Source organism: Cetorhinus maximus, chromosome 10, assembly GCF_964194155.1.
Source record: "Cetorhinus maximus chromosome 10, sCetMax3.hap1.1, whole genome shotgun sequence".
NCBI classification, from domain to species: domain Eukaryota; kingdom Metazoa; phylum Chordata; class Chondrichthyes; order Lamniformes; family Cetorhinidae; genus Cetorhinus; species Cetorhinus maximus.
The window spans coordinates 13870803-13888767 of record NC_135888.1 but is presented as its reverse complement, the minus strand read 5'-3'; the positions used below and the strand labels follow the sequence as shown (position 1 = coordinate 13888767).

Genomic DNA, 17965 nt, shown 5'->3' with positions numbered 1-17965 from the left:
CCACTCAGTGCTATGCTCCATGTGTCTCTCCATGGGGTCACCACTCCCTCAATGGACTTTTATACTTGCCATTGATATTGCACTATATTTGCATTCCAAAAATTGGATAATTGATTTAATAAGGGTACCATTTCAAAATTTGCAGATGACACAAAACTTGAACAGTGAGGATGATAGTAATAGATTAAAAACAACATAGAGAGACTGGTGGAATGCGCAGATATGTGGCAGATGAAATTTAATGCAAAAAAGCGTGAAGTGTACATTTTGGCAAGAAGAATAAGGTGAGGTAATATAAAATAAAGGGCACAATTTTAAAGAGAGAATAGGAACAGAGAGACCAGGGGCACAAATCATTGTAGGTGGCAGGGCAGATTGAGAGAGTGGTCAATAATGCATGCAGGATTCTGGGGTTTATAGATAAAGGAATGGGTTGGGATTTTATGTTTGCAAATTGGGACTGCTGCCGTCCCATGCATGCATAAAATCCGGTGTGATGATGTTGGGTGGTGAATCTGATGCCAACACGCTGGTTTCCCATTATATGATAGGTGGGCAGGCACCAAAATTGGCAGCCTGGCTGCCATTTTGAAAAAATCATTAATGGGCAATTGAGCTTGTTAACAAGCCAATTAACCCAAACATTATGCTGCCCATGCTATAATGCAGTTGGTATTTTTGCCATGTTCACAAATATACATTGAAGTGCAATTTATCTTTTGTTTAATCAGCAAAACAAAATCATTGTAATGTAAATTTTCTCTGCGATGGGATTCTCCAAGGAGATTATTTCTTTCAATTGTTTCTGTAAAAACCTTTAAATAATACAATGTACAATAGAAATAAAGTATATATTTTGGATCTTGAAAAAAAAAATAATGCAGTTGGTGTGGTCAGATGGGTGAGAGTGGAAAGTTCACTTTTTCACCATCTGAGGTGAAAAAGCAAGAAGGAAGGGGGTGCATCTTTCGGTGGGTGCCCCGTGCATGTCAGGGGCAGCCTCTAAGATGATACCACCCCAGCCCTCCCTTTGTGCCTCCCTGCCTGGCATCCAAAACTTGCCTGGCCTCCAAAACCTGCCAACCCCTCCCACCACCCCAAAGGTGCCAATCCACCCCCACCCAAAAAACTCGGACTCACCTGAGTCTAGGTCCTCCGGGATCTATAGCTCTCTTCTTCTTGGGCCTCCTTGCAGTCCCTGCAGCACCCTGAGTTTTGCGCTGCAGGGACTGCTGGAGGGCTGGCAGCTCTTGAAAGCAGTAGGCCTCTGGCAATATATTATTACTGCAGGGAGGCCCGTTGGTTCATGACCGACTTTTGCAACAAGGGGGATGGCGAGCATGATGCCTTCTCATAAAATTCACCCTATGAACTACAAAAGCAATAAAATAATGATGAAAAACTGGTTCAGCCTCAACTGGAGTATTCTGAGCAACACACTTTAAGAAGGGTGTGACGGCTTTACAGACAGTGCAGAAAAGATTTACAAAAATGGTTCCAGGGATGAGGGCGTTTAGTTACATGGATAGATTGAAGAAGCTGGGGTTGTTCTCCTTAGAGAAGGTTGAGAGGAAATTAATAAAAGTGATCAAAATCATGAGAGGTCTGGCACAGTAGATAGAGCGAAACTATTCCAATTGGCAGAAGGGTTGAGAACTAGAGGACACCAATTTAAGATCAGGTAAAAGCGCCAACAGTAACATGAGGAAAAACTATTTTATGCAGCAAGTGATTAGGGTTTGGAATGCACAATCTGAGAGCATGGTGGAGGCAAATACAATTGAGGCTTTCAAAAGGAGATTGAATAAGAACCTGAAGGATAACAAAACTTCAGAGGTAGGGGCAAAGGGCGGGGAAGTGGGACTAGCTGAGTTGCTCTTGCAGAAAGCCAGCACAGACGTGATGGGCCAAGTGGCCTCCCTCTGTGCTCTAACCATTCTATGATTTAATAGCAGTGCAGCAATGTCAAGGTCACACCTGGGACCTCATAAATGGCGTGCCCAAGGCTTATGTCCCTGATCAGTGAAAGAAAAAAATGGGGAAAGAAGCAGAGAGCAAGATGGAGAAGTAAAAATAATGAATTAGAGTCAAACAAAATATAGAAAGGAAGTGGAATAAGAGGGAAAGATTAAAGAGAGTGGATTGAAAGAAAGGGTAAAAAGGTGACAGAAGGGAAAAATAAGAAAAAGTTTTGTTATTGTATTAAAATATTGGATAATCTACTCATAGAACATCATACCAGCAGTAAACTATTCAACATAATATAAAATTTTATTAACAGAATTCAAAAAGCATGATTCTAAAAAGCATGTACACAATTATTTTTACTCTAAAACAGACTTAACAGAAAATAATTTACTCCCTTCAGGATAAATAAGAGAATGAAGTCTGTGCACTGAATGTAGAATATCAAAACAGGGAATGAAACCAATCCTGTCTGGGCAGGTCAGAAAAATCTATGCATTAGTCCAACGATCAATACAAGTTATCAATATGTGTGTTTTCTTTTTCACTGTCTTTCTCAGCCATTGGTCACTGGCTTACAGCGAAACCCAAACAACAGGAAAAGCTACAAAAACTGAAACGTGACTTTGCGGCACTAAATAAAGCGGCAATTAAAGCTGGATTGGTTACTTCACGAGAGATCCAACAATTTAGGGCAACGAACGACATTGGAAGTTTGAGAAAAAAGGCAGAAAAGAAAGATCGCAAGCTCCCTGAAATAACTTTTGGAATGCCCACACGGTAAGAATATGTTTCTTCACTTACTGTTCATTCCCTTAAGATAGGGCAATTTTAATCCTGAGTCAATCAGGCAGATGGTAAGGGGAGTAATTGACCACGTGTCCAGTGTCACCAACAGGAGACCTCTATGATTTTGCTGATTTGGCAATAAAATTGATGAGCTGCCAGTGCTAAGTCAGTGCTGACAGACAACTTGCTGGTTGAGGATGCAAATTCAGCACTGCTTCGTGGAGGTGAGCTGACAGGAAGACTTCAAAGAGGTCGTGAGGGTAATGGGGAGCAGGTGATTGTGAGGATGGGGAACTAAGGAAGAACTGGCAATGAGCAGCACGGGTTGTGCACGAGGAACAATATTCAAGCTTCTCCTGGCCTAATGTATTCCTTGTACAAGTACATTCAAGTCTCTCTGAACATCAACATTTAAAAATTTCACACCTTTTAAAAAACATTCTGCTTTTTCATTCTTACGACTAAAGTGAATAATCTCACACTTCCCCACATTATACTCCATCTCCCATCTCTTTGCCCACTCACTTAGCCTGTCTATATCTCTTTGCAAGCTCTTTGTGTCTTCCTCATGGCTTACATTCCCACCTAGCTTTGTATCACCAGCAAATTTAGATACATTATTCTCTGTCTCTTCATCTAAATCATTTATCTAGACTGCAAATAGCTGAGGGCCCAACACTGATCCTTGTAGCAATCCACTAGTCACAGCCTGCCAACTTTAAAATATCCCACTTATGTCTACTCTTTGCTTCCTGTCTGTTAACCAATCCTCTATCCATACTAATTTATTACCCCCAACTCCATGAACCCTTATCTTGTGCGTTGACCTTTTGTGTGGCACCTTAACGAATGCCTTTTGGAAATCTAAGCATACCATATCTACTGTTCCCCTTACCTACCCTATTAGTTAAATCCTCAAAAACTCAAATAAATTTGTCAAACAAGATTTCCCTTTCATAAAAATATGTTGACTTTATCTGATCATACTATGATTTTGTCAGTGCATTGTTAAAACTACCTTAATAATAGATTGTAGCACTTTCCTGATGACTGATGTCAGGCTAACTGGCCTGTAGTTCCCTGTTTTCTCTCTCCCTCCTTTCTTGAATAGTGGTGTTACAATTGGTAACTTCCAAACCGTTCCAGAATCTAGAGAGCTTTGGAAATCATAACCTACATATCCACTATCTCTGCAGCTATCTCTTCTAGAATCTGAGGTTGTAGGCCATCAGGTCCTGGAGATTCGTCAGATTTTAGTCTCTCAAGCTTCTCCAATAGTTTTTCTCTGCCAATTACCTTAATTTCCTCATTCTCTTTAGCCTCTAGGTTACTCCCTTTTTCTGCTATGTACCTTGTGTCTTCTACTGTGAAGACAGACACAAAATATTTGTTCAATGTCTCTGTCATTTCCTCATTCCCCATGATAATTGACTCACCTGGAGACAGTTGAGAGAGGGTCGGACCTGCTTGAGTTAATGTTTGGGACCTTTAGCTCTGACTAGTCACTGACCACTCCAGGTACAAGGCTTTCAGTGTAAGCGGTAGTAAGCTTATTGAATAGATGCACAAGTAGTACAACAAAATGGTACTTAGCAAGGTGGTACTCACAATCTGTTTTTACGAACACCGGCTCTAGACGCTCCAGTTGATTGAAGCGCTGTCTCTTGCTTGCTTTTTGTTGCTGCTGCGTTCTTGTTGACAGTAGTCTATCTTCTCTTGGTTGTGTGTTGAGGGTCACAAGACTCTTCTACTTGTACCTTTTTTGGGTCTAGCCTTGTGCTGCATTAGTTTACCTTTGAGTAGGCTGAAACCTCATCTTAGGCAACCTGATTAGTTCACTATTATTTTATTATAGATCTGATTAGTTATCATATCTCATTATTGTCCATTACTATATTGTTAACTTACATGACCCTCATGCATGACATTTTTCTTTATTAAGCAGGAGACCCTTCAGCTTAACATAACACAGTTCTTTGTCTTTGCTATTGTCTTATTATAGAGTACAGTAGACAAAAATGCTTATCCAAGGCTCAAATCAGCCAAAGGCCAGAATACTCCCTGACCCAAGCTCCAAAACAGCTTGACATTTCTTTCCACTGTCCCTCCCATACATCAGAATCTTGCATTGACTAAATTATTGAAAATTATGCCTCGCTTCTTGACATTTTATGATTTCATACTTTCATACTAACCTACATACTCCCTATCTTGAGGGTGAAGTAAAGCTGATCCCTCAAAATTACTATATATAATAACGATACACTTGATACGTATAATTATATTACTATTCTGCCAACACCCATGACAAACATATCTCGCAAACCTATGCTTTAAGCTCCAATGTTTGGACTTCCAGTTTCATCTTTCTTTGCCGGTGTTACTCAGGGTTCATCCGTGAAGAATACATCCTCAGCTTCCGCCCAGCTGAAGTCTGAACCTTTGCTTGGTGAGTTCTCACATGATTTCAAAGGATTGAATAACTGTGCTCTGAATATTTAGCCTGAGGTAGAGTATGTACTGCATCTTCATGTTTAATTCATACGTATAGAGATGAAGTTTAGCATTCATTCTTTACCATTTTTAACTGATTTACATGGAACCATTTCAGCTTTGGTTCCCCTTTTGGTCCATAAGGAATTTGCAACAAACACACAGCAGGATTTGATTTGTCCAGGATACTATACAGTCTTTACCATTTGGCATCAACTGAGTTTTTTTATTCATTCATGGGATGTAGGCGTCGCTGGCTAGGCCAGCATTTATTGCCCATCCCTAAGTTACATTGAGAAGGTGGCGGTGAGCTGCCTTCTTGAACCGCTGCAGCCCATGTGATGTAGGTACACTCACTGTTAGGAAGGGAGTTCCAGGATTTTGACCCAGTGTCAGTGAAGGAGTGGTGATATATTTCCAAGTCAGGCTGGTGAGTGCTTGGAGGGGAACTTCCAGGTAGTGGTGTTCCCATGCATCTGCTGTCCTTGACCTTCTATATGGTAGAGGTCGTGGGTTTGGAAGGTGCTGTCTGAGGAGGCTTGGTGAATTCCTGCAGTGCACCTTGTAGATGGTGCACATTGCTGCCACTGTGCATCAGTGGTGGAGGGAATAAATGTTTGTGCATGGAGTGCCAATCAAGCAAGCTGCTTTGTCCTGCATGGTGTCAAGCTTCTTGAGTGTTGTTGGAGCTGCACACATCCAGGCAAGTGGACAGTATTCCATCACAATCCTGACTTGTGCCTTGTAGATGGTGGACAGACTTTGGGGAGTCAGGAAGTGAGTTACTCACCACAGGATTCCTAACCCCTGAACTGTAGCCACAGTATTTACATGGCAGGTGCAGTTCTGTTCAGTTTCTGGTCAATGGTAACCCCCCCAGATGTTGATAGTGGGGGATTCAGCAATGGTAAAGCCATTGAATTTCAAGGGGAGATGGTTAAATTCTCTCTTGTTGGAGATGGCACTTGGGCAGCATGAATGTTACTTGTAACTTGTCAGCCCAAACCTGGATTTTGTCCAAATCTTGCTGCATTTTGACATGGACTGCTTCAGTATTTGAGGAGTCACGAATGGTGCTGAACATTGTGCAATCATCAGCAAACATCCCCACTTCTGACCTTATGATGGAAGGTCATTGATGAAGCAGCTGAAGATGGTTGGGCCGAGGACACTCTCCTGAGGAACACCTGCAGTGATGTCCTGGAGCTGAGATGACTGACTTCCAACAACCACAACCATCTTCATTTGTGCTAGGTATGACTCCAACAAGTGGAGGGTTTTTCCCCTGATTCCCATTTACTCCAGTTTTGCTAGGGCTCCTTGATGTTGCACTCGGTCAAATGCTGCCTTGATGTTAAGGGCAGTCACTCTCACCTCACCTCTAGAGTTCAGCTTTTTTGGCTTGAAATTCTGTGGCATCACCCGCTCTCCTATCTCATACTCAAATGGTTTGACCCGTTTATCAAAGCGTTTCTTGATTTGGTTTCGGGATTTCCCAATATTTCTGGCCACTAACTTATTTATTTTCCATCACATGATTAATTAATTCCTGCAGCCATTTTTGACTACTTGGTTGTAGGGCTAGGGGTGTTTTCCCTCCCAAAGTCAAATGCCCTAGTATCCGCATCCGCCTCGCAGTCATTGCCTTGTATGGACTAATTTCTGTGCTCCTATCGGGTGTTAATCTTATTGCCATTCGACATAAGGGAAGCATGCTTGTCCATTGAGTGGGGTGATCTGTACACAGCTTGGCTAGCATCATTTTCAAGATTTGATTACTCTTTTCTGCAATTCTTGACGACTGTGGATGATGTGCAATATGTAATTTGTGTCTAATTTGCAACAACTGTTGTAAGCAGAGAAAATATCCCCTGTAAAGTATGGTCCTTGGTCACTACCTACCTGTACTGGTATTCCCCATCCACAGAACACCTCACTCAATAGGACATGAGCCACTGTCCTTGCCTTATTATCTCTCATGGGTAATGCTTTAGTCCATTTTGTTAATTGATCAATGACAACCAGGACATATTCATGGTTGCACTGTGCTTTTGTGAGGGGCCCAATGAAATTAATCTGCAAATGTGTCCAGGGTCTATCTCGTGTGGATTGAAATCTCAGAAGAGCTTTGTTGATATTTGGTGCTGGGTTGGTCTGTAAACAGGGCAAACACCTGTTCATGTATTGTTCCAAACACCTTTTCATTCCAGGCCACCAACATACTCTAGCCAGTTTCTGCAACATAGTTGGCATGGAGTAATGACCAGCAGTAGGGTGCTAGTGAAATAATGCTAACATGTCTTCCCGCAGTACAGAACGAACACAAACGAGTGGGATGCCTTCCCTGTTGAATCTCTCATCAATAATGCTTACCGTCCTTGGGGTAATGAATAGAAACATAGAACATAGGACTTAGGAGCAAGAGTAGGCCATTCAGCCCTTCGAACCTGCTCAGCCATTCAATAAGTTCATGGCTGATCTGGTTGTGCTCCCAACTCCACTTTCCTGTCTGTCCCCCATAACCCTTGACTCCCTTGTCTATCAAAAATCTGTCTAACTCCGCCTTGAATAAATTAAATGACCCAGCCTCCACTGCTTTCTGGGGAAGAGAATTCCACATACTAACAACCCATTAAGAGAAAAAAAAATCTCTTCATCTCTGTCTTAAACAGAAGACTTCTTATTCTTAAATTGTGTCCCTTGGTTCTAGTTTCTCCCACAGGTGGAAACATCCTCCCAGTATCTACCCTATCAAATCCCCTCAGGATCTTATATGTTTCAATAAGATCACCTCTCATTCTTCTAAACTCCAGTGGTATAGGCCCAACCTGTCCAACCTTTCTTCATAAGATAAGCCACTCTTCCCAGGAAAGAGTTGAGTGAGCCTTCTCTGAACTGCTTCTCATGCAATTATATCTTGGGTAGAATTTATCGCTGGGCCTGCAGCTGCGTGTCTGACAATTAAGAGGCCTATTAAGGCCATTAAAGTAGTAATTAACTGAGATATTTTGTTGCCCATCAAACGTTATGGTTGGCAGGCGGGCAAATCGGCAGGCAGCCTTGGCATTTTTCAGGGAACCTCATCCATGGGTGGGATGCGGTTTCTGATATTAATTTTCAAAGAATAAAAATGTTTGGACAGAACTTTCATCATCCATAAGTTCCGGTGACTGATTCTGATGCATGGGCATTTTTTCCCAGCTTTTATAATCTTTATTATTTGCATTTAAATTCTTCAGCTCCCTGAGGCAACTCTCTGCCTCCAGGGAGCTTTCATTCTGCGCTCCTCTGCGCCTGTGCTGACTTCAGCACTCTCCCTCCTCCCGCCCCCCACCCCGGCAGCGCTGAGCCTTTCAGCACGGCTTTCACGCTGGCTGGCTGTTAATTGGCCAGCCAGTGTGGAATCACAGCCAGGGGCCAATTGCATTCAAGGGTCCGTTCCCCGGCCACTCCAGGGCCCGCCGAACAAAAATCCTGCCCCTTTTTTCAAATAAAGAGACCAAATCTGTACACAGTATTCCAAATGTGGTATATTAGTTGAATGGACCCCCGCCATAGGTTAAGGAAGGGGCAACATTGTTCGTGCAACCTGATAACAGTGTCATACGGTGAAAACTCCTGCTGTATCTCTGGAGGGCCCAAAGTCTTGATCTTAGTGGTAGCTCATACTGATTTGGAGTGAGCATTAAAGATCCATTTTGGGAGGAGTCCTTCAAGGGTGATCCTTTTTGCAGTGATGTCTGTCAGGGTGTGTGGTGAGGAGTCTTTTCTGTGGGCCACTACTTTCCCAATGTGGTAAGGGGCCGACCGTTTCTTCAGTACATCCCATAACTTGGCCAAGTGGGTTGAGTGGACCAAAGGTTTTCCATCTGACGACCAGAAACCATTCTTACGGTACAAGGGCAGAGCGAAAACAGCATTGCACACATATCCACTATCAGTCCAAACATTGATGGGTTCAACTCCAGTGTGGTAGGCAGCTAGGATGCCTGCTATCAGCTCTGTTTGCTGGGACAAATGCATTGATCCGCATTTCGAGGATCAATGATTGCACACCAATTTTCACACTCCTCCCACATGATACGTAGAGCCATCAACATAGATGTTCTGTGCCTCGGGTAAAGGTTGTGGAGAAGTGGGGTTCTGTTCCAACTGCAGGTGGGGGAGGGGGCACTGGTGGGGATTGCCTTTGTTTTTTTTTATTCATTCATGGGATGTGGATGACGCTGGCTAGGCCAGCATTTATTGCCCATCCCTAATTGCCTTTGAGAAGGTGGTAGTGAGCCGCCTTCTTGAACCACTGCAGTCCATGTGCTGTAAGTACACCCATAGTGCTTTTAGGAAGGGAGTTCCAGGATTTTGACCCAGCGACAGTGAAGGAACGGTGATATACTTCCAAGTCAGGATGGTGAGTGTCTTTAATAGGAACTCCCAGGTGGTGGTGTTCCAATGTGTCTGCTGCACTTGTCCTTCTGGATGGTAGTGGTCATGGGTTTGGAAGGTGCTGTCTAAGGAGGCTTGTTGAGTTGCTGCAGTGCACCTTGTAGATGATACACACTGCTGCCACTGTAGGTTGGTGGTGGAAGATGTGAATGTTTGTGGGTGGAGTGCCAATCAAGTAAGCTAACATGGAATGCTTTCTCGCAGAATTGGGTACTGCTTACAAGACTTATGGGAAGCCCATTAATCTGAATCTCTGTACTCGTACATCCACAGTCATGTTTAGACCTCGCAAAGACCTTGCAAAGGTTTACGCAGGAGTACTTCAACCTCAGGGGAGTACCTGCTGCTGTTGGCACTTCTCAGTGAGAATATCAACCTGGTCCTCACTCTTTTTTCGAGTGCAATTTATCGTGGCGTAGGTGACAAGCTTCATTGCTTTGACCACTTTCCACCTTTTTACTGCTACCTGGTCCCCAATAAACCTCACCATGTCATCCAAGGCGACCTGGCTGCCCTTCGAGGCAACCAATTAGCCTGGAATTCTTGCCATAGGCTCCCCTTTAGATTTGTCTTTATGGGCATTTTGGACATTTAAGAGACACTATCCGAACAGTAAAAACTGACTCCCTCCCACTGTCAATGAGAGGTTTTCCCCTCATGAATTACTGGTGGCCAAACTGTTCTCCCTGCACTTACTCTGCTTATCACAGCCGCCTCATTTTTTGCTAGCCTGTTCCTGGATTTCGACACCGCTTGTAAGTTCAAGTTAATGTTTGGGACTTTTAGTTCTGTCTAGTCACTGACCACTCCGGGTACAAGGCATTTGGTATAAGCAGTAGTAAATTTATTAAGTAGGAGCACAAGTAGTACAATAAAATGATACTTAGCAAGGTGGTGCTCACAATCTGTTCTTGTGGACACCAGCTCCAGACTCTCCAGTTGTTTAGAGCACTGTCTCCTGCACTTTTCTTGTGGCTGCTGCATTCTTGTTGACCAGTCTATCTTCTCTTGGTTGTGTGTTGAGTGTCACAAGACTCTTCTTCTTATACCATTTTTGGGTCTAGCCTCGTCCTGTATTAGGCGACTGATTAGTTTACCCTTGAGTAGGGTGAAACCTCATCTTGGCCAACCTGATTAGTTTACTATTATTTTATCATTGACCTGATTAGTTTGCCATATTTCATTATTGTCCTTTACTGTATTGTTAACTTACATGTCCCTCATGTATGATGTTTTTGTTTATTCAGTAGGAGACACTTTAGCTAACATTGTTAACATAATGCAGTTCTTTACCTTTGCTATTGTTTTATTATAGATGAAAATGCTTATCCATCTTCCAGTCAGCCAAAGGTCAGAATTCTCCCTGACCCAAGCTTTTACAACAGCTTGGCATTTCTTTCCCCCCATAGGTCAGAATCTTGCATTGACTATATTATTAAAAATTACGCCTTGTTTCTCGGCATTTTCCGAATTCACGCTTCCGTACTAACCTACAGTGGTGGCAGAGAGGCGTCTACTTGGGACCTACTAAGGAAGGAATAAATCAAGACCCAAGCTCGGGGCCTTCATTCACCTGGAGACAGTCAGGAGGGGTGGCAGCAGAGTGGCGGACTTGCTAGGAACTTACAAAGGAACTCACCTTCATCTTCAGTAGCTGGCACACTCTGACTGAGTTTGGGGGGGAGAAAATTAAAGTGACATCACAGGAAAGCCGTAAGTTGATTGGTTGGTGAGTAACTGCTATTAGGGAGTGCCTGTAAATAGCTGGAAATTAGAAAAACATAAATTTTTAAATAATCCTAGCTATTTTATAACTAATTAAAAGATGCAAGTAGAAGGGAAGTAAGAAAAAGGTGAGCTATTGTTCTTAGGGACTAAGTTTAAACAACTGGCATAATAAAAAAAAAATGTTAAAAACAAGCAGCACATGAGCAATTGGTGAGTCTTACCTTTCATTTTTAAAGTATGGTTTATTACTACTTGTAAGGTGTGTTAAGTATTAGTAGGGTTATCAGTATTAGTAAGGTTCATTAGTGTTGGTGAAAGTTTATTAGCAGTAACAAGGTTATTAACTCATAGCAGGGCTGCTCCAACCTCCAGAGTGCATTTCCTATGCTATGTGGGAACTTCAGGACGCTTCCCATGTCCTGGCTAACCATTTATGCAGGAAGTGTCATCAGTTGCAGCAGCTTGAGCTCTGGGTTTCAGAACTTGAGCAGCAGCTGGTGTCACAGCTCTGCATCCATGAGGTTGAGAGCTTTGTGGATAGCATGTTTATAGATGTGGTCACTCCGCAGCTTAAGGGTATGCAGGAAGAAAAGGAATAGTTGACCACCAGACAGTCAAGTAGAAACAGGCAGGTAATGTAGGAGTCCCCTGTGTGCATTCCATTTTCTGCCCAATATTCAATTCTGAATACTGATGAGAGTGATAGTTCGTCTGGGGGGTGTAGCCAGAGCCAAGTCCATGGCACCACAGATGGCTCAGCTGTACAAGGGAGTGCAAGGAAGACTGAAAAACCAATAGTGATTGATGATTCAATAGTTAGGATAATAGGTGTTTCTGAAGCTGCCGAGGTGAATCCAGCATGGTATGTCACCTCCCTGGTGCCAGGGTCAAGGATGTCACTGAACAGCTACTAAGAACCCTGAGGGAGAAGGATGAACAGCCAACAGTTGTGGTGCAAATTGGTACGAATGACATAGGCAGAAAGAGAGATGTGGGTCTGCAGTCAGTATTTAGGGAGTTAGGTAGGAAGTTAACAAGCAGGACCTCAAAAGCAGTAATCTCCGGATTACTCCCAATGTATTTGTTTTAAATATGCATAATGACACACTGGTAGAGGATTAGATTCCCAATACAAGCTAAGATGCTCAACCATTATACTTCTGCATGTAATATTTTGTGTCTTCCTTTACTCCCTCTATTCCAGAATTATTATTGAGAACTAAAACCATATTGTTTTATGTTTGCGAGTGAGTACAAAAATAGGAGGATAAAGCAGATGAATGCATGGCAGGAAAGATGACGCAGGAGGGGAGGGCTTTAGATTCTTGGGACATTGAGGAAGTTGATTATGCAGAGTGGGCAGCTCTAATAGTCCCAGTAGTGAAGGATGACGTGTCTATCAAAATATGTGGTGACTATAAAATCACCATTAATCTTTCCTGGAAGTGCATCAGCACCCGCTACCGAAAATTGAGGACCTGTTCGCCGCTCTGAATGGAGGTGAATTATTCACAAAGCTTGACCTATCAAAGGTATTTGTGCAAATACAGCTGAGTGAATATACAACCATCAGTGCACACAGAGGTCTATATCAATACAAACTACCATTTGGAATTGCTTCATCACCAGCCTTATTCCAGCAGGCCATGGACAAAATACTGCAGGGCCTCCCTGGGGTAATCTGCTTCCAAGACAACATGCTTATCACTGGGAAAAAGCTCCCAACTCAGTTAGAGAACCTAGGCAGGGTCCTGCATGACTGGAAAAATATGGCATCCGCTGTAAGAAATCCAAATGCTCATTCCTGAAGCCCTCAGTGGAATACCTGGGATATGTGATCGACGAAACTGGCCTCTCAACCTCACCCAGAAAGGTGGAGGCAGTGGTGAATGCACCATAGCCCAAAAATGTTAAGGAGCTTGGTTCGCTTTTGGGACTTGTGAATGACTGCAGCAGTTCATTTCCAGTTTGGCTACCAAGGCAGCACCACTGAATAATCTGCTGCAGAAGAATGCAAAATGGGATTGGTCACAAGCCGGTCAGGGAAGTTTCAAGGAACTCAGGCAAGAGCTGACTTCTGCTAAAGTCCTGGCACATTTCAATGAAAATTTACCTGTCAGCCTGGCTTGTGTTGCATCTGGATATGGTGTTGGAGCTGTCATCTCTCACACATTTCCTGATTGCAGTGAAAGGCCCATTGCATACGCCTCATGCACAATGTCCAAGGCAGAACAAAATTATGCCCAAATTGAGAAGGAAGCTCTTGGACTAATCTATGGAGTCAAGAAGTTCCACCAATATTTGTATGGGTGTAAATTCACGTTAATTGCAGACCACAAGCCTTTGAACTGGTTGCTTAGCCTGAAGTCACAAACCCCGACACTTGACGTTGCACAGCTACAAAGGTGGGTACTGATCTTATCTACTTACCAGCACAAAATTATGTTTCGCTCTACTGAGAATCATAGAAATGTGTACGCACTTTCCAGACTTCCGTTACATCACAGCTCCACAATCCGAAGTGAAGTCACTGCTTTCATTGTGAACCAGATAGACGTTACCTGTTAAAGTGGATCAAATTCGACTTGAAACGCAGAGGGATGCTGTGCTTTCCAACGTTTACCTGTACATATAGAAGGGATGGTGTGTACATCAAGAAGTGACTACTGAGCTTAAACCTTACTACATGCGTAGATTTGAGTTGACTGCAAGACAGTTGTTTGTTATGAGGAATCAGAGTTGGTATTCCTCCAAAATTCCAAACACGAGTGTTAGAAGAACTTCACCTCAGTCACATGTGAATCATCAAATTAAAAGCATTAGCTCGTCACATGTTTGGTGGCTACACCTGGATAAAGACATTGAAGGAATGGTCAGTGATTGTCTTCCATGCCAAGAAATGAAGTCTTCTCCTGCACCTGCCCCATTTCATCTGTGGGCTTGGTCTGATCACCCATGGCAGAGACTTAATGTGGACTTTGCCGGACCACTTCTCATGCATGCATTCCTGATTGTGTTGGATGCCCACACAAAGTGGACTCGTTATTCCCATGAAGTCAACTACTTCAGCAAAGACCATTGGTGCTCTCTGGAGTAGTGTTCACTACTTTTGGATTGCCGGAGCAGATTGTGTCTGACAATAGCACACAGTTCACATCATGTGAATTTCAAACATTCCTGAAAAACAATAGGATCAAGCACATTCTCATTTTGCCTTACCACCCAGCCTCAAATGGTGAAGTGGAGCGCTTTGTCCAGACATTCAAAACGGCCATATTGAAGGGGAGGACATAAACAGATTGGAAGTTGAAGCTGAAGAACTTTTTGATGATGTATCATAATATTCCACATTCAACAACAGCCATATCTCCTGTTGAACTGATGTTTGGAAGACGACTGCATACCAGAATGGATTTACTGTGTCCGGATTTGAAAGGAAAGATTGGTTCAAGGCAACGTGATCAGAAAAGCTCACATGACACAAGTAAACCAGCTCATGATTTTAATCTGGATCAGTCTGTTTGGGTCCGAAATTACTGTGGGACACCAGAGTGGCTCCTGGGAAGAATCATCATGTGTTGAGGACCACTGACCTGTGATGTTGAATCTTCCTGTGCAACCTGGAAGAGACACACTAACCAGATTAGAGAAGCCAAATCCAAGGAACCAAATTTCCAGAGATCTCCAGTCACAGTGGAAGAATTCTGGGAAACATCTGCTCTAGTTGGTGAAACCTAACTTGGCTCAACTGACAAACCTGTAGCACCTGAACATAACAAGTGGAACAGCAGAACCTTCCATTTCTAAGCAAACAAACTGAGATTCCTAAGCCAACACTCCTCTCTAGACCAAAGCGAATCTGCAAACCTCCTGACCGATTTGTTCCTGGCTAAAGGGGGAGGAGATGTCACGTTTGTGTTTAATGTTTATGCTTTTTTGTAAAAGGACATTTTAGTTAAAAAGAATTGTTGCATAAAATATCTGAAACACCCTCTGAACTCTGATGCCCCCCTCCCCTCAATCTCAGATCCCCCCGACCTCCAATCCTCCCTGACCTCCGATTTCCCCCATCTCCAATCCTCTGATTCCCCCCCCGAAACACCCTCCAAACTCTGATGCCCCCTCTCTGATACCACCCATCCTCCGATCCCCCTCTGACCTCCAATATCCCCCGAACTCCGATGGCCCCTCTCCGATCCTCCAACACCCACTAAACTCTGATCCCTCCCCCGACCTCCGATCCCTCCCCCCCAATCTCCGATCCCCCATCCCGATCTCCGATCCCCCACCCTGACCTCCAATACCCCAATCTGACCTCCAGTCCCCCACCCTGACCTCCGATTCCCCCACCCCGACCTCCGATTTCCCCCCTCCTCAATCCTCCGATTTCCCCTCTCCCCAATCCTCTGATTCTCCCCCTGCCCTCTGATCCCTCTCTCCGATCCTCGAATTCCCTCCCAGCCTCTGATCCTCCCATGACCTCTGACCTTCCCCCAATTCCAGGATTCCTGGCTCCAGTCCTGCTGTCCCAAATTTATATCAGCACGGTAGAAGGGTGCGGGCTGGTGTGGATCATGAGCCCCCAATCTGCACTCCCAACCTGCCTGGCTCTGTTGCAGGGATAAGCATCTCCTACTCCCCACAATTTTCATGGAGCTGGAGCAGCTTTTCAAGGACTTCTGGTTCACAGCCCCTCCAATGTGTCAAGTGTTTTTTACCCTCCAGCGCTCCTATATCCCCCCTGACCTCCAATATTCTGATTTCCCCCTCCAATCCCCCCCAAACTCCCCCAACCTCCACTCCTCCCCCAACTTCTGATCCCTCCCCCTGACCTCCGACCCCATGACCTCCGATTCCCCCGACCTCCGATTTTGCCGCCACCTCAGATTCCACCCCCCTCCCAACCTCCGATTTTTCTCTCCCCCTGACCTCTGAGCCCCGCACCCCCCAAATCCTATCCACTTACTTTAGACACTTACTTTCTCCCTTGGCTGCCAAGGACCTTTAAATTTTCCTGAACCTTTAAACTTACCTGGTTCATGGTGCATAAAAAAGGTGTGGCTTCCTTCACTTTGATGTGGGCATCGGGAACATGCTGCACTGCCTGGATCTCATCCGGGCAGAGTCGGATGGTCAGGTAAGATAGGATCGCAGAAAAATTAAGGTAAGTAATTGGGCAGAGTGGTAATCTGACGCTGATTGCACTCTGAGGAAGTTCAGGCCCATAGATTTGTCCGTGTCAAAATGTATATTAAAAAACTCAGCAATGTATAAATAATTAGGATAACCAAGACAGCCTAAGGAAGCACAACATCTAGTTCACTCATTCTCACAAAATTTTAGTTTAGGGGACAAAACATCCTGATTAAGGTATGGGGACCATCAGCAACCCCCTGAAAGAGACTAATTATCTAATTGCACACAGTGACTCAATGGAGCTATACTGGAATAAGAACTATGATGGAGACTGACGTTAGATTATTGCACAGAGTGGATATTCATATCATCAGATACACGAATGTTAGAAGCAATGAAAGACAGCGATGCTGTAGATTTGCAGAAAACCCACAGAAAGATGCATTGGTATAAATTTTTTGCAGGCATTTTCTGAAGATTCTACAACAAACTAGGTATTTTGTATGAAAAGATGTAGAAATTTCCTTCAGCTAGGGCTATCAAAGACCTAATTCCAGGATTCCTGGCTCCAATCCTGCCGTCCCAAACTTACATCAGCACGAGAGAAGAGTGCGGGCTGGTGCGGGTCATGAGCCCCCACTCTGTACTCCCAACCTGCCTGGCTCTGTTGCAGGGATAGGCATCTCCTACTCCCCACAATTTTCATGGAGTTGGAGCAGCTTTTCAAGGACTTCTGGTTCACGGCCCCTCCGAAGTGTCATGAACCATAGTCTAGATGAGGGAACCTTCCAAAAGGTAAGTTCAAAAAGTCTTACCCATTCCTCCATGCCAACCTATGCCTCTTCACCCTTCCCCAATGGCCCCTTACACCCTCCATGCCAACCTATGGCACTTCCATGCTCATTCACCCAGTATACCCTCTAGACAGAAACAATGAATCCTATAGTACCAGTAGCGTGTTGGAAAAGCTTTAAAAAATGTCATTCATTCATGTCTTTCTTAAGATTGCTTTTGCTACAGCTCATAAAAGTGTCAATCATCCAGACATTTAAAATATCAATAGCAGAAACTACAAGCACTTCATTTTGTCTTGGGTTTGGGGTCTAAATGGGGTTTCTTTAGGGTTTCCCTGTTATCCTAAGAATGCTACCATGGATTGCTATCTGCAAAAAACATTCTTGTTTATTTACAGATCTATATACCTCTCAGTACTCTACACAAAGTTGTACTTCTGCTTCCCATCAGAACGAAGTCTTTCAGTCACGTGACATTCCATCATAGTTACATCTGTAGTTACACGAGTACCAGGTGCTCCTGACGTTAACCTTTTACTCTACATCTCTCCTTAAGTCGTTATCCCATTTACATACATCCACCTACATCTCCCCCAAAGTCTCAAACTTAACAGGGT

General features: G+C 43.8%; 1 protein-coding gene across 1 annotated transcript in view; it reads left to right on the top strand.

The window, feature by feature from the left end:
- cfap77 (cilia and flagella associated protein 77) overlaps positions 1-17965 on the top strand; it is a 226351-nt gene that overhangs the window by 102693 nt on the left and 105693 nt on the right. Inside the window, exon 4 of the mRNA XM_078549993.1 lies at positions 2526-2745. Within this exon, the coding sequence (XP_078406119.1) occupies positions 2526-2745 (220 nt within the window). The remainder of the gene's footprint in view (positions 1-2525; positions 2746-17965) is intronic.